At 40.8% G+C, this 16,534-nt stretch overlaps 2 protein-coding genes across 2 annotated transcripts; both read left to right on the top strand.

Annotated features, from left to right (window-relative positions):
* Positions 1–2,349: 2,349 nt before the first annotated feature.
* On the top strand, positions 2,350–4,856 carry LOC103995805 (protein SHORT-ROOT 1). Its single transcript, XM_009416502.3, has one exon. The coding sequence runs from the start codon at positions 3,063–3,065 to the stop codon at positions 4,656–4,658; it is 1,596 nt and encodes a 531-aa protein (XP_009414777.2). The 5' UTR covers positions 2,350–3,062; the 3' UTR covers positions 4,659–4,856.
* A 5,102-nt stretch (positions 4,857–9,958) lies between these two features.
* Positions 9,959–16,378, top strand: LOC135644701 (ADP-ribosylation factor-like protein 8a). The gene is made up of 6 exons (XM_065162533.1): positions 9,959–10,131; positions 10,594–10,675; positions 10,776–10,808; positions 10,899–11,020; positions 15,676–15,837; positions 15,951–16,378. The coding sequence occupies exons 1-6, from the start codon at positions 10,094–10,096 to the stop codon at positions 16,066–16,068; spliced, it is 555 nt and encodes a 184-aa protein (XP_065018605.1). The 5' UTR covers positions 9,959–10,093; the 3' UTR covers positions 16,069–16,378.
* The last annotated feature ends 156 nt before the right edge of the window (positions 16,379–16,534 follow it).

The raw sequence follows: 16,534 nt of genomic DNA on the forward strand, positions 1-16,534 counted from the left end.
ATCCAAACTGCATTCATCAGATAAAGAGGAAAATAAAAATGATTGGATTTCACAAATTTCAGATGGTTTATTTTATCTCTTCAACAAATGTAAACTTATTGGAGGCTGAATAATTTTGTGTGTGTGTGTGTGTGTGTGAGAGAGAGAGAGAGAGAGAGAGAGAGCATTGACATTACATAATTCAATCAGTGGTTAGAAATTTTACCAGCTTCCTAAAGAAACAAGAAGAAAAGTAAAATCCAGCATAGTTGGCAACAATATTTTATTAGGCCAATGTCACTGATGGTCCCTCTTTATATTTACTAATTAATCTCTATTATATGATTATTTTTTTTCCTAACACTTCTAGTTCATGATCTACTGAAGACAAAAAAAAAGAGAGAATTTATTTGATGACCAACTTATGTGATAGATGGTTGCTCTTCATTTTGCATTTGATTGGATAATCAATAATACCAGTGGTTAAAACAAGCTGGAAATTGGATTAAGCTTCACACAAGTCAATTAAAAATAATGAGGGCAGATACATGTTTTGAATTCATCATTTGCTTTGATACCATAATAAATATTCTGATTATGCTATCAAACAATCCAGAAAGCCTAAATTGTTAGGAAAGGATCCCATATATACTACTACATTGTAACAAAAGAGCAAGTAAATCTTAGTCAATAATAACATCTAAAACATATAACAAAATAAATGTGGATGAGAAAGATTCCCTGCATGAAAGCCTCCCAAAACTCATGATTGCATCCATCTCATATGTTTTATTAAGACAAACAAGTTTTGATTAAGGTGGCCCAACAATATAATTAGTTGCTAAACTTGGCACCAACATATATAACCTTAATTGGACTCAACAGCACCTCACTTCACATTTGTTTTTCCTTTTCACAGGATTTAAAATCCACCATGCACTGCACACGAATCTTATACAAATCCTCCAATGAGCTCACTTAGACAAAGTCAAGTGCTAGTAGTACCATCACTGACCATATTTTTTAGTGAAGGGGATTTAAATTATCTCGATAATTATTTTGTTCTCTATTAGCTGAGAAGTATGCTTTTGATAGCTAAAAGATGCTGATTTAGATTAGGTTATGTATCCATTTCCGCTCAATCCAAGCTAATGAGCTATTTTGACTTTGACTTCCGACATGGTCTTCCTAGGTGGTAGAATTCAATCTCATCGCTAATTGTGGTCGAGTTGAGCTCGGGTTCTATGAGTTGAGTTTCCATAGTAAGAACTGACAAGACTCCTTTGATACTGTCAAGTCAAACTTGAGAAAGTGATAGACAAGTGAGAGGATGAACAACCACACAAGAACTAAAATATAAGAAGATAGAAAGGATGAAAGAGTGATGAAGTAATGTTGCATATAGAAGGCTTATGGATCATGAACATCTCTTTTTTCAGAGAAAAAGAATAGAAATAAGCATTAGTTAACTCCATGTAGGGTTAACTTTGTGTTCAACCATGGACATGTCGTGGAAACTACTAAGCTACATCGTCTGAGATTTGACATCTGAATTAACCTAATATGGAGATATAACTTATATTTCCCAAGAGATTATGAAGATGTACTATGAGCTAACTCGGATTAGACCTAACTGACCCACTTAAACCTCTGGAAGACAAACAAAGAAAGGGAAAGAAATGCTCCTAAAGATGGTGGTGGCATCATCAACTCTAACTATTACATAGGTGTTAGGTGTGGGAGGTCACGGTGTTAGAATAGGGAAGACGAAGACAAAGCCGTCCCAGTTTCTAATGCGTTGCCGTGGCTGTTCCCAAGCAAATGATGACGGTCATCTACTTTGGCTTCGTTGGATTGAAAGGAAAGCTTCCATGGAGACAGCCAAGGAAGCATCCATGGAAACAATATCCGGTCCTCACGTCAGACAAGAGACAGCAAGAGTTCCAAGCAGTTCTTTCATGATGATTCAGAGAAACAGAAGTTGAATCTCTGAATCAGATAAGAAATGGAGAAATGATAAATAGGATTTAAATTATCATCTCATATTTCTCCCCACCACCCTTACGATTAGCCTCTCAACGTTAGATTTCAGTGTGTTGATGCATTCTTCTTCTTCTTCTTCTTCTTGTTCTTCATTGGAAATCTATCTATGCATCCCTCAGATTGTATCTTAGGAACCCATCCTTGTCCTACCATTATCATATTAACTTTGATTGACCTAACACCAACACTCGAGTGCATTGACCAAAAAGAATGATGCACACATTCCATTGGGTGCCAAATGGAATGTTTTGAGACATGCACAAGGGGTTGGATTCTCAGCATATCTAAAACTATACATACAGCAGCCGTAAAGTAATCTCAGTATATGTTTTCTTACACATACTCGAAGGAAAACGGACAGAAAGCAATCTTTAACATGCAGAAAGGGGGTTGCTTTTGATAGCTCAGATTCGATCGAGGGAGGCAGAGAAGAATGTGTCGGGGGATGGTGGTGGGTTTGATGATGATGCCCATGCACGCTCTCCACCTCTTCCCCTGTCCTATTCTCCTCTCTCTTTCTCTATGGCACGCCTACCATTCCTCCTCTTTCATGTGCATGTCAGGTGAATCCCCCAGCATCCGCAACCAGGGAATAGGTAAAAGGCAGAAGCAATATGTTCTTACTCTCCTTGGACTTTGGACATCTTCCCATTAGTCTTTTGTGTTGCATGCTTACTGTATACCTAACCGAAGGACCACCCTAGCCAATCCTCAAGTGTGTAGAATACAAAGAAACCTGATAGGAAAGCAAGCAAAAGCAGAGCAGGAGAGCAGAAACTGGGGAAAGAAATGGGTTCCTCCATACCCCCAACTCATCGGTTGCACCAAAAGCATCAAAAGGAAGGCAAGCATGCACCCACCACCCACTCACCAATGTTCAATCTCAGCACATACCCAAACTCCTCTCTCTCTCTCTCTCTCTCTCTCTCGCTCGCTGCCTTGTTTTAAACCCTACCTTGCTCTCCTTTTCTCAGCTCCTTCCAAGCAACTATTCTCTTCTTGTTTTGTCTCTCTATGTGGAGCGGAGACCCCTTCGTTAGATGGACACCTTATTTAGATTGTTCAGTCCACAATCTTCCCGTGACCTGAGTCGCAATTCAAGTAGCTCGAGATCCTCTGAGCCTCACCAGATCCATTACCAGCACTCCTTCTTGCACCAAAACTCCTTTGCTCGTCAGCAAGAGGTGGAGTTCTACCGAGAAGAATGCGGCACCGAGCATCACCTTTACATGGATGAAGACTTCTCCTCCTCCTCGTCCTCGAAGCACTTCCAGAACCCACATCAACCTCCCTCAACCACCACCACCACCACCACCACCACCACGCCAACCCCGACTCCCATCTTCGATCCTGCTGACCTGTCCTTGACTCAGGACCTCAACCTCGACTTCGCCTCGCCTTCCTCGTCCTCTGTCGGTGCCTCCGGTGCCGGCCGGAGATGGTCGTCGCAGCTGCTGATCGAGTGCGCCCGCGCCGTCGCGGCGCGCGACAGCCACCGGGTGCAGCAGCTCATGTGGATGCTGAACGAGCTCTCGTCGCCTTATGGCGACACAGAGCAGAAGCTAGCGGCTTACTTCCTCCAGGGCTTCTTTGCTCGCCTGACGTCCTCCGGGCCCCGGACGCTGCGTACCCTTTCCGCCGCCTCCGATCGCAACTGCTCCTTCGACTCTACACGTCGCACCGCGCTCCGGTTCCAGGAGCTCAGCCCCTGGTCCTCCTTTGGTCACGTCGCCGCCAACGGGGCCATCCTCGAGGCCTTCCTCGATCCGTCCTCGGCGTCGCAGAGATTGCACATACTCGATCTCAGCAACACCTTCTGCACCCAGTGGCCGACGCTGCTGGAGGCGCTGGCTACGCGGTCCGCCGACGACACGCCCCACCTCTCGATCACGACGGTCGTGTGGTCGGCCTCGCCGTCGACGGCCGTGCAGACGGTCATGAGGGAGATCGGGCAGCGGATGGAGAAGTTTGCGCGGTTGATGGGAGTGCCCTTCCGGTTCAACGTAGTCCACCACGCCGGCGACCTGTCGGACCTCGACCTCGACACCCTCGACCTGAGGGAGGGCGACAGCTCGGCCCTGGCCGTGAACTGCATCAACGCGCTCCACGGCGTCTCCCCCGCAAACCGCCGCCGCGAGACACTCATCGCCGCCATCCGGCGCCTCCAGCCGCGGATCGTGACAGTGGTCGAGGAGGAGGCCGACCTGGAAGGGGGAGGAGGAGGAGGAGGCGAGGAGGAAGGGGAGGCGTTCTTCAAGGTCTTCAAGGAGAATCTCAGGTTCTTCTCCGCCTACTTCGAGTCGCTGGAGGAAAGCTTCCCAAAGACGAGCAACGAGCGGCTGGCCCTGGAGCGGGAGGCGGGGCGGTCAGTGGTCGACCTGGTGGCATGCCCCGCGGCGGAGTCAGCCGAGCGCCGGGATACGGCGGCCGGATGGTCGAGGAGGATGCGGTCGGCGGGGTTCGCGCCAGCGGCGTTCAGCGAGGACGTGACGGACGACGTGAGGGCGCTCCTTAGGAGGTACAAGGAAGGATGGACGATGCGACCTATGGCAGAGGATTCGGAAGACGCATCCGCCGGCATATTCCTGGAGTGGAAAGAGCAGCCGGTGGTGTGGGCGAGTGCGTGGAAGCCGTGAGAGAAGATGGCGGCAGAGGGAAGAGCGCCGAAGACCATTTGGCACGTGGGAGGCAGCTATTTTTTCCTCTTATTTCTTATTCGACCCAAAAAAAAAAACGTCGGCACGTGTTTAGAGATGCATGCAATGGAAATATGTTAGTACACTAAAAAAAAAAAAAAATCACATTTCTAAGGTTCACATCACAAATTATTTTCATAGCAATTGTCATTAATTTTTTCTCACATACGAGTTTATGTAAATTGGCTCGAGATATGATAGATATGAGAACCAATAAGAACTCGATACGTAAAATTAAATGACATAAAGAACAGATCGAGTCACTTCAAGACAACTTATGAAAGGTCAGTCAAAGTGGTTAGTTGGTTAGCTTAGTTTGAGATGACTGAAGAGGGAGAGAACAGAGGAAGATGGAGGACATGGCAATGAGGGGTTGGTGGATTGGTGACATCAGAGGGAAAGATGGTGATAACAATTAACAAAGATTATAAAGGTTATGTAGATGGAAGGATAAACATAAGTGATGGAAGAAGTCATTATCTAATGGTGCTGCTGAGATCTGGCAAAAGATAGTGGTGTTGGTAGTGGTGGTGGTCAGACCATGGCCTGCAAGGTCCCATTTTTATCCTTTTCCCCTCCTTTTCTTCCCTCAGAGAGGGAGAGGGGGGTTAGCTTTTTAGGCATCTGGTGTGTCTCTCTCTATCTATCCCCACAGGTAAGAAGACAAAAAAAAGGGATGGAAAAGAAAAGCATGAGGAGTTCATGTCATCCAGGGTGGAGCTTTTAAGTCACTGGAGATGGGAAGAGATAGTGGGAGCACCTTTCAAGGGTGAGGGATTTGATCATAGATTTGCTCTCTCTCTCTCTCTCTCTCTCTCTCTCTCTCTCTCTCTCTCTCTTGTGAAAAGTCCACTATCTTTATAGCATAACATTTTCTTTCATTCATATTCCTACTTTGGTTTTGAATTAGTTCCTCACATATTATGATTTTATGCATAATTCTTCAAATCTCACTACCCATAAAAAGGGTTCCTCAAGTTCTGTTAACTTATGGTACTGTACTCTTTTAGAAAGATTATACTCTTCTAAAAATGGTATCTTTTTCCAGGCTCTGATTGACTTGAGTTGAACCTTGAGGTTATGAGTCAGGTCAAGTTGACTGTTAGGAAGTAGTGAGAAAGAGACTCATGTAACCAATAGAAGAGGATCATTGGAACTTCCACATAAATAGCATGGTTTGGGAAATATCAGATAACAAAGCAAAATTATCCATCATTATCAACTGAAATGACCATTTGCAGGCTAGACATGTGTTTATGCAACAAAAGAGAAAAAGGATGAGATCTCTTCATGTTTGGTCAGCTGCAATTTTCTTTTCGAGACAGAGTGACACAGAATTTTCTCACTAGTCATGTGAGAAAAGATTTGATGAGCAATTTTATGTTACTGCACCATACACCAAAGTACAAATACCACTGTTGGATGGGGTGATGTTGTCATGTGAAACTGGAATACATTTTACTCTGGGAGAAATAAACATTTTCACATTTGCAGTATCTCTAGGGGTACACAGAAAATTGAGCTTTGCTTGACATTCTATCAGCAGTTAGTTATACCACTCAGTTCTCCTCATGATCCAACAGTGCAAAATTCTTTAGATTGAGAAGCCAGGAGCAAGCTTGAGTCTTGAATCAGCACTAGCTTCACTTTTTTGAAAGATTGACACCTCTTGTGATTGCTTTCCAAATATCTGAAGGTTGTGGACTACAACAAGAAGCCAATGAGGGATAAACAACTCAACCAATATCTTTTGTTTGACAAATCTAGTAGGTTTTGGCCACAAAGTCAGGTGATATTTCATCCTTCCATGTGCTCCCAAAACTTTTACAGACGGAAATAATCAAACGATTGGGACAGTGCAGATGATACTATCAGCAAACTGCAGATCACATACTCCCTCATCATGAACAACCATCGAAAGCTGCTTATATAATATCTGCATATGCACACTACACATGAGCAGCAACTTAGTCAAATAACTATTCCGACTCGACCAATGTTGAGGGGTTCAACACCCAGTCCTACTGTTGGAATCAGCACTACGTACTTCTAAGTATTTGATCTCGGAAGGATTCCAGCAATATGCGATATAAGTGAAGGAACCTGGGAAGCCTAAGCATCCTGTTCATTCCAACGCAAAGATCCCCATCATCTCCCAAGTACCCAAGATTGACTCAGCTGCATGTACCAAAGCTTTGCTTGGAAGCCACACAGCACAATTAGAAGTGATCATGTAAGGTATCTGCTATGAGCCTCTCGATGTCATCCTACAAAAATCCTCAAAACTGTTGAAACATTAAGATAGTCGGCTGTTAATGGACCAAACATGGAGCTTATCATTGTCCTCGGAAGAGTATGTGATGTATGATGCCTTTTCATCATTGTCGTCCTTGAAGATGGTCAAATCCCCACTCACAACCATGCAGCCATGTTATAGAAGTTTGTGAAAGGTCTTGTGGGGGAGTCACTGAGCGAAACTCCAACCGGGCTTTGGTGGTTAAAGCTAATCAGCAACGTCTATGAGCATCAACATGACAAGTAATCAGACTTGCCATCGTAGATCACTTCAGGATATGTTCAAGGATGTCAGACTAGTGAAGATCATGGGTGATTTAATTTCATCTACTGGGAGCACAATCCCTTCACTCACCTATTCCTACAAGCCTTTTAAAAAATAGCAACTGACTCTATTAAACATCACCTGGAGAAGAGTATATAAATCAATTAAGTTGAACTTTTCCATACTAGTTGAGAACAAACATTAAAGCAAGCTGAACTTTTTTGCTTACTGTTTATGATGTTTCAAGTGGACTCAGATAGGGCTTCCATTAAGGTATCCGATAATGGAGCCTCACCTTAGGCCTCAAGGGTCTGGATTTCAGTCATCTCCATACACTTATGTCGGCATCTCTGTATGCCAACTGCTATATTTTTGCCCATGAAATAGGCCTGTTGATTAAATGACAAATTATCTTTCATGTGTTTGCTTATTTTATATTAGTAGCATAGATTACTGTGTGTGTTGCAGAATGAAGCAACCAATCCAGGAAACGACAAATAGTTTAAGGAACAGATAATAGTCATCTATGTGATCAGAGATGATTATAATATTTTTGAACTTGAGTCTCATTTTGTTCACAAAACAGAATTTTGTGGCTTCATTATAGATGCATGCCCTTTCATCCCTGAGGTCTTGTAGTACTTGATGGTAACCATGGTATTGAACAAAGTAGTATCAATACACACTTCAAAGGACTTCGGAGACATTAATTGAGGGCATTGATCAGATGGCTAGACTTAACATGATTTTGATGCTCTATCTGTAACAAACATGTCTATAATTTGGGCGGAATGACAATAATGCAAAGGAGCTGCCCCTCCAGGAATAAACAACAGGTGTCATTGATCGATATCCTCCACAAGATGTTTGTAATACAGAAGCTATCTGGGAAGGTCTTGATAGGATCAGCATGTGCCCAGAAAAATACAACTTTGACTATTTGCATGACAAGATGAATTCTTCTACGGCTTTACGTAAACATGAGACATTTCTAGAAATCATCAAGGTTCAAGCCTTCAACCTCCAAAAGACCAAAAGGAAAATACAACAGAAACATACAGAATTAAGCAGACAAATAGCCTCAATTGATCAAACAACTAATATGTCTTGACAAAATCTATCTTTATTTTACTTTCATTATGAATAAAGTGATTCCATCAACATGTTGATGTATTCGAATGTGAAAGATATAAATATGAATCTAACATCAAATACAAAGACAAACTGCAGTGTTAAAGAAACAAATAGAAGTGTCAAGCACTAAATAAAATATTCTTCCAATCTTCTCTAACAATCAAGAATCAACATTCCTACAACGCTGCATTCGGTAAACTTCCGTCTCAACATCAATTCAAAAAAAAAAAAACCAATGGATTTTAAGACAGGCAGCAAATCTAACAAAGCATGCATGTCAATTGTGGTCCATAACTGTTCTAAGGTAAGCAAATTACGAACTATAGTATAAACAAAAAGTTCAACTAACCCATGCAACTCGTTTCCTGTGTGGAAGAAAAGTTGGGGGTTCCCTCCTTATCAGTAATGTCTCTTCTTCCTCGTCATATACAAGCGCATCATGGGCTTGAATCGGGTTTCCATCTTTCGGTAACCACAATCTACTGAAAATAGAAACGCATGCTGTCGTTCCCTTCCCTTGTCGGACCTACCGCAGTCTTCGAGTTGGGGAAGAAAGGCATGCACCTTAGAGATCCATCTAAGAAGCCATCAATCGCTGCAAGTGGCTCCTTTGGTCCCCTTCGCTTTAGATCATACGAAGAATGCCGGTCTCTTTCTTCCATCCCTTCCCGTTCTCTGGTATTCCCCTCAGGTGTTTGTTCGTGATCCTCGTTGAGATGGATGAACACTACAGCATAGGATCCGAATTCGGAGGACCGTCCACTTTTGTCCTTCTTCAAGATTGGCATAGATCTTGGATGGACGGTCATCGTCGTCCCCAGATGGTATACCATCAGTTATTCACCCTTCTGACAACCTGTCCTGTGGTTGGTGCAAATACGGGGCGACATATGACGTGTCTCCTCCTGGACGACCAGACATGTGGGTTCCAGAGTACCATGAACGTGTTGGGCTCTCACAGACCCCACCTCTGGGCCCCGATGCTCACTTGCCCAAAGAGTGCCACGTAGGCATGGGCGGCACGATAACTCGGGAGTCGCAACATATGATGCTACCTTCGACCGATGGCCGGTTTCTTGTGGGACCCTTGCTACCACCAGTCGCCAGGCTGGGCGTTTCGTGGGTATCTGAGATGTTCTCGGAATCATAAGCGAGTGATGGTTCCCTTACGTCTGGGCCCCGCAAGTGAGTCAACCTTGGGGCCTCGTAGGGCATCTACGCGTTCATCGGACTTCAGTCTGCGGGCGGGTCCCGCGGGGCCCTTCTCACGGAAACCAGTCGCCTTGGCCGGTTGTTGCGGCGGGTAGATGAGAAGTCGGTGATCAATAGCATGCATAAGCGCTAAGCACGTGTCAAGAAATAAGCGGTCAAGTTTATTCCCACCACCATCCACCCCGGAGGTGCCGCCCAGACCGCCACCCTGAAATCTTACCTTCCGGTAGAACCATCTAATTTATCGGGTTCAATGAAAAGCCACACCCAAGAAAAAGACCAAAACAAGCTCTTCTATTCCCTTCTTTTATTGGGCAGTAATGGTCAAAACAGAAGAGGACAGCGCGACTCCTTCATAAAGAGGAAGAAGAAAAGGGTGGGCCGACTCCCCTCAATCGCCCTCTTCGATCCTTGCAGCGAACCACCCCTCTGATCCCTTCCTCCTCTTCTCCTTAATCCATCGTCGGCCATGGGATTGTGGGAAGCTTTCCTCAATTGGCTCCGAAGGTGAGATCCGTTGACTCCTCTTCCCTTTTATCTTTATCGTGATCGATTTAGTTGGATTCCGGTTTGATGTGAACGCATTGTTCGGTTCCGTTCTCCCATTTTGCTTCGTATTTCGTTGCCGTGATTCTGGATTTTGTTTAAATGGGTTGTAAGATGGTAAAAATCCAGGGGTTCCTTTTTAGGGATGTGTGAAGTGTGGCCATGGGCTCAGTTGTTGAATTGGTGAACTGCAGTTGTCGAGCTGCCATTGACGAGTTAGAGTCGATGGAATGTAATTAATATAGAGAGAAAATTGGAAAAGTTCGGTTTATCAAGGTTTTGTGGTGGTTGATTTGCTTTCGTCTTTCGCCTTGTCCAATTGAAGGCAGTATATTGGGTACAACGATTTGTTTGTATGTTCATAAGGATGACATGCGGGAATTCATCTAATATGGTGCTTTTGAAATTGTCTTGCAAATGCAGCCTATTCTTCAAACAAGAAATGGAGCTCTCCTTGATCGGACTTCAGAATGCTGGGAAAACTTCCCTTGTGAACGTCATTGCGGTTTGTGTTCTTTAGACAATCGTGTTTTCAGGACGCCAGCATATTACTTGTGATATATTAATTTATTTGTAGACCTGATTATGTTCGTTTTCTTCTGCAGACTGGTGGATATAGCGAGGACATGATTCCTACTGTGAGTTATTTCTTCAATTAAAATTAAAATTTGCATCCATACATCAGAATTTTCTTAGTGCCGATATTGATGTGTTTGCTGGAATTGTAGGTGGGATTCAATATGAGGAAGGTGACCAAGGGAAATGTTACCATAAAATTGTGGGATCTTGGAGGCCAGCCTAGGTTTCGCAGTATGTGGGAGAGATATTGCCGTGCGGTCTCCGCTATTGTGTATGCCCTTTTCTCCTTTCCTGGATGCTTATTTTGCTCATTTTATCCAAATCATATTTCATCAGCTCTCTATCATTTCATATACAAACTTGTAATTTTGCTGTTCCAAAACCTATTGTTGATTGTTTATGATCAGAGATCAAAATATTAACAACAAAAGTCTAGCGTTCAAGTTATTTGTCGGGTTTTCAAAAGTTCAGTATGAGCTTTTGAACAAATAACCATTTTTTAATGTGATACACCGAAACATTCATGGACATTGATCTGGAAAGATTGTGACTACTTAAACCATCCTTTCATGTTCTTTTGGTTAGGAGTTACAGTTTGCAAAGGATTTGGCATAGAACATACATGTACGTCACAAGGTTAAGTTAATAATTATATTTGCTCCTCTTTTCCTTAATATGGAATGCTTGAATGTTTCTAATTTGTAATTATTATTTATTTTGTTCTGAGATCATGTGTAATTAAACACTGTCTCTAACAGAGACATCCTAGTAGTTACTGCACTGTTGCATGATTGGTAGGTCTTATGTCCAAGATCATGCAAAAGTGTCTTGTATGGTGTTTAATGGAATAAATGAAAATTATTTTTTTCAAAAAAAATTCTAACAAGATGATAGAGCAAGGAAAATTCAGAAATATGTTAGATTTGACTGAGAACAACTGCATCAGATTATTTTCTTCAGTAAAGTTTCCATGGAATTTGTCATACATAGATTGACCACTTTAAGATGGCAGAATTATAAGGTACAAATGACAGTATTAAAGCTTAATTCTCTTATTGCTTCAAACATTTATATAAGGTTTTCAGTTGAACCTCTTTATGATGATACTATTCATAAAAAGGTTCATGACACTGATTTTTATACTCATGTATTATCCATGTTTTATTTGCCATTGGTATGCTCTTCTGATTTCCATAATTTGTCTCTAGGATTCTACTATATTGTGCAAGCCCTCTCACTAGTGATGCTATATCACTAGGATCCTAGTATGAGAAATGAATGTGGGTGTTTGGCAACTGTCTGACTTTTCTGATATCTTTAGTGGAATAAAATAGCAAGTTCCACCTTCCTCTAAGACATCTGTGATTGATTTCATCTCTGCTTTAACATGCCCAATCTAGTCACTGGTTTTGGCAAAGCTGGAGAAGTGGTGCTGCTGCTTTTTTCTTGGAAACCAAGACAACCTTGTCCTTAGATTGGTTTTATTAGCTCAGATTGACTATAATATTTCCTTTTAGACTTGTTCCATATTTTGGATGCCTACCCATGCCATATATCATGCCAAAGTGTAAGCATACAATGAAAAGTTTAGGGAACCCTAGTGGTGGTAATACTATCATGTAATTGTGCCACTTTTCAACCCTAAAAGATGGTGTTTTTCTTTTTGACCACTTTTCAACCATGGATTGTCTTTGTGCTTCTTGTCAACCATATCTACCCAAAAATAACTTTGTTGTTTTTAACTTTTTGGTGATATGAAAAGTAATATGTCTATAAGCCATTAAAGTATCGTACTTGTTACAGGATACCTACCCCAAAAGTAATGTCATATAATCAGAAGGGCCTATGTATATTTATCATCCTTTATTATGTACCTAGGCTAATGCTTTTTCTTCATCAACTTCATGTTATTAATCTAGAATAATGTCTTTGAGGCTGTTATTTCTCTTACTATGCTAATCTGCAGGGATATATCACATTGTTACTGTAATCTTATACCTAATGCAACATGGAATATAATAGGTTTGATCTGAGTAAATAAAAATTCACTATTTTTAAGTTCATCTGTTCAATGAGTCCTGGGATTATCTTTCTTTTTTTGCTTCTGTAGCTTTTTCTATCTTGTCATTATTTTATAGGAAAATTAATATTTTTGTAGAAACCTATATTGAGTGGTTATGATGCCTTAGAGTCCTATTTCTGCTACCTATTTGCTGCAAGAGTCTATTAATCACTAAGAGTCTTAAAGTGAATTAAGGACTGAATGATGCTCTAACTGAGGTGGCCCTTTATTAGGATTCAGTGTGGTGAATGCTCCCTGGAAGATTCTTATGATCATCTGTTGACCTAACATACCAAAGCAACAAAAGAGTTTGCTTAATAAGTTGTGAAAGATTATTAGGTGATAAAAAGATCTATTGTATTTATTGCATTTTAAATTTTTATAGTTAGGGAACAACCCTGAAACACTATGCTCGACTTATCAGAGTCTAAAAAGGATATTAGAAACTCTGTTATCAAGAGCATTATTCATCTCAATTGCGCAAATTAGGCATAGACCATAACCCACAAGTGTAGAGGTCTCATATTCCGTAAAAAAATATGATTGAATACTTTTTATTTAGTTTAAAGAAATTGTTGGCTGCTTCTCTCTTTTTTCTCCTCTATCAACATGATTTGTCCATATTCCCTCAATCATTTGTTTTATTTTGCTTATATTTTCCTTTTGTTCATTTATCTCAATAATATCAGTGCTGCTGCTAGTTATAATTCTGAAGTGCTGTGAAAGTACCTCTCAAAATTTCTTGCTATCTTAATCCATTTGTATTTGATTACCTGATCCTCTTTTTTGCTTGTAATCCAACTTTAACCCTGATTCCCTAACTGTATTCTTGGAGTTTTGTGAGTGTTCTGTCATTATCATGCTTTTGTGCTGCTGCTGGTTCTGTTTGCTTTTTGTCTAGTATGTTGCTTGGCTTTCTAACTGATGAAGTTCATTGTCTCTTATTAAAGTCATTATGTCTCATGCAAATCATCTTTGATAAAGCTTTACCATGAATCTTTGATTTTTTACAAATTAAAAACAGAGGAAATAATGACACATGATGCTTATTTTTTATGCTGGGTTACTGAATACTTGATTTGAAACGTTTGTGCCTCGAGTATAAAAGATAGAATATTATCTGACCGTGATTCTTGTGAACATAGTTTTCTTAGCTGGGTTGGTCATTTGTCTTGGACAAGTTTCAATCACTACTTTTGGTTAGTCTGATGGGCTGATTTGTCAGATGAAGGTTTATTGATTTTTTTCAGAAAATAATATATACAAAATCATTTATTATGTCATAATGCTAGAAAACACAAGAAAATATAAAATAATATAGGTAATCATGAAAATATAACATTAAGATTCATGGTTCTGACAATGCATAGGATAGCAACTATCAAGTTATAACTTGGCGTATTGAATGTCTCTATCAACTATCAAGTATTACTGAATCAGGATAAAAAGTAAAAAAAAATACAATAACATTTTAATTTAAGCTTTGCAATATTTTAATTCTGTAATCATCATTATATAAAATACTTCTCCTGTTATAGTCTTCACCAAATTCAGCCTGTATGCTTGTGGTTTTTAACTTAAATGACTACACCAATTGGAGCATTCACATTCTTACTAATGATAGAGGCCTCATATCAAAGAATGAAACTAATAGCAAAGAAACCTCAGTGTCATTCTTGTGGATCAGCTTCTCTAAGCTCAATATGTATGATACGCCAGAAATGCAATAGTGACAGATATGCTGCCATCATCCCCTTTTGAAATTGACAGCTCATCATAGACTTTGATTGGGACCATCATCATGATTCACTCTCATAGAACAGGTACCGCTCTCAGGTGATGATCCATTCTGGGACATTATAATTCTTGAATGGATTCCCTCCAACCTCTGTCATGTCCGGCTGCACCACTAACCAGATCAACCCCAGCCGCAAGTACTTGTCATCCATCCTTGCTAGTGCTTCCTCAGATCCTCTTCACCTATTCCCTTTCACATTCTCCACTGCAGTGCAGTCAGTTGGTGACAGGGCTCTGATCTCAAGGGCCAAGATGAGGTGACAACCATCTTTAGTAGGGTGAGATTCTTTAGCAGATGCTACCGCCAGGATAATGGTGACATGACACAGTGGTGAAGTGAAAATGATAGGTTATTAGGATTATGGGAACTGTGACTCTCTTAAGCAAATCACAGGAGATTATAAATATGTTTACAAGGTATAACATGTAAAGATCGAAATGCTCTTGGTTTAGTGATCATTATAATTGGAAACAAGAGCCTTTGGTCCTTATATTGGACACCTCAAAATTGGCCCAGTTTGATCAAGTCCGGCTGGTTCTTGTGGTTCAGTTGACATTCAGCCAGGTCATCCAGCTCAATGTAGTTACTCTTCATGGTCAATCCAACAGCAAAACTAAACCAGTTATGGGTACAATTCCTGGTTTTTTCATTGTAGTGTTACCTTCTTTGTGTGCTTCTACATTTTGAAAGTTTCATTTGATGATCAATATTGTTCGCTGTTTAATGCATCCAAGTAGTAGCAAGGTCATGATATAATGCCTCCAGCACAAGAATAGATTTCTGATGTCATGCACTACTGCCGGTACAATAAAAGCATATACTTGAATTTACTTATATTCTGATCTGTTCAGTTGTTTATGTTAGATTATTTCTGATTGTTTTAGTAGAACCACACAAAACCATGCCTTAAATTATATCTATTTCTGAGAAAAATGACAATGAAATAGCTTATCACATAATTGGATTAGCAAGAAACATCCTTTATGTCATGATATGATCACTTTCCAATGGCTTAGTTGCATGATAGGAAGATCCTATATTTTATGACTTCATTTTCTCTTTGCAGGTATGTTGTTGATGCAGCAGACCGTGATAATTTGCCCATCTCAAAAAGTGAACTTCATGATCTTCTAAGCAAGCCATCACTGAATGGGATCCCATTGTTGGTCCTTGGAAATAAAATTGATAAGCCAGAAGCTCTGACAAAGCAGGGTTTGACAGATGAAATGTAAGTAACCACAAAATTTCTATTTTAAGATATCTCTATTACATGTAAACAGTCGGAAGCAGTTCCCATAATGTAAGTGCTGCTCGGACTCTTAACTATGAACTGCATTGCAGGGGCCTGAAATCCATTACAGACAGAGAGGTTTGTTGTTACATGATCTCATGCAAGAACTCAACCAACATAGACTCTGTCATCGATTGGCTTGTGAAGCACTCAAAATCAAAAAATTGAGCATTTAGCCCTCAACAGCTCTGGCTTCTGCATTATTTTCTTGGGATATGTAGGTTGTTCTTGTGGTTTTTGGTGATGATTTCTGCTTTTGGCTGGCTGAGTTTATGGCCTCTACTGTTGCCTGTTATTGTCATGCTGATTTATCACATATGCAACTGGGCTTGTACTGTTTCTTGTAACCAGTATGTTGAATTATTTCTGTGTATGGGTTAACCTTTTGAGTCTTGTGCAGAACACACATTGTACCTGATGGACATTTGGTGGTGCCAACAATCTCTGTTAACATGATATGTGATGAGCGATTTCAATAGTTGTGTTTTCTCTGATCATGTCATTTATTTGAATTCTTGGATAATGTTTACAAAAACCTTCCTGAATATATTTAGGGTTTTACGCCGGAAGAGGATCGATCATTGATGCTGGAGTTGTTACTTTTGCTGACCCATCCCCATACCAACCTACAATA

This window comes from Musa acuminata, chromosome BXJ3-8, assembly GCF_036884655.1.
Source record: "Musa acuminata AAA Group cultivar baxijiao chromosome BXJ3-8, Cavendish_Baxijiao_AAA, whole genome shotgun sequence".
NCBI classification, from domain to species: Eukaryota; Viridiplantae; Streptophyta; class Magnoliopsida; order Zingiberales; family Musaceae; genus Musa; species Musa acuminata.

What these genes read in the sequence shown, in the direction of transcription:
- LOC135644701 (XM_065162533.1), top strand. Translation starts at nt 10,094, where the DNA reads ATGGGATTGTGGGAAGCTTTCCTCAATTGGCTCCGAAG. An exon ending in TTCCTCAATTGGCTCCGAAG is followed by an intron (nt 10,132 to 10,593) that starts GTGAGATCCGTT and finishes TTGCAAATGCAG; the next exon opens with CCTATTCTTCAAACAAGAAA. An exon ending in CGTGCGGTCTCCGCTATTGT is followed by an intron (nt 11,021 to 15,675) that starts GTATGCCCTTTT and finishes TTCTCTTTGCAG; the next exon opens with GTATGTTGTTGATGCAGCAG.
- LOC103995805 (XM_009416502.3), top strand. Translation starts at nt 3,063, where the DNA reads ATGGACACCTTATTTAGATTGTTCAGTCCACAATCTTCCCGTGACCTG.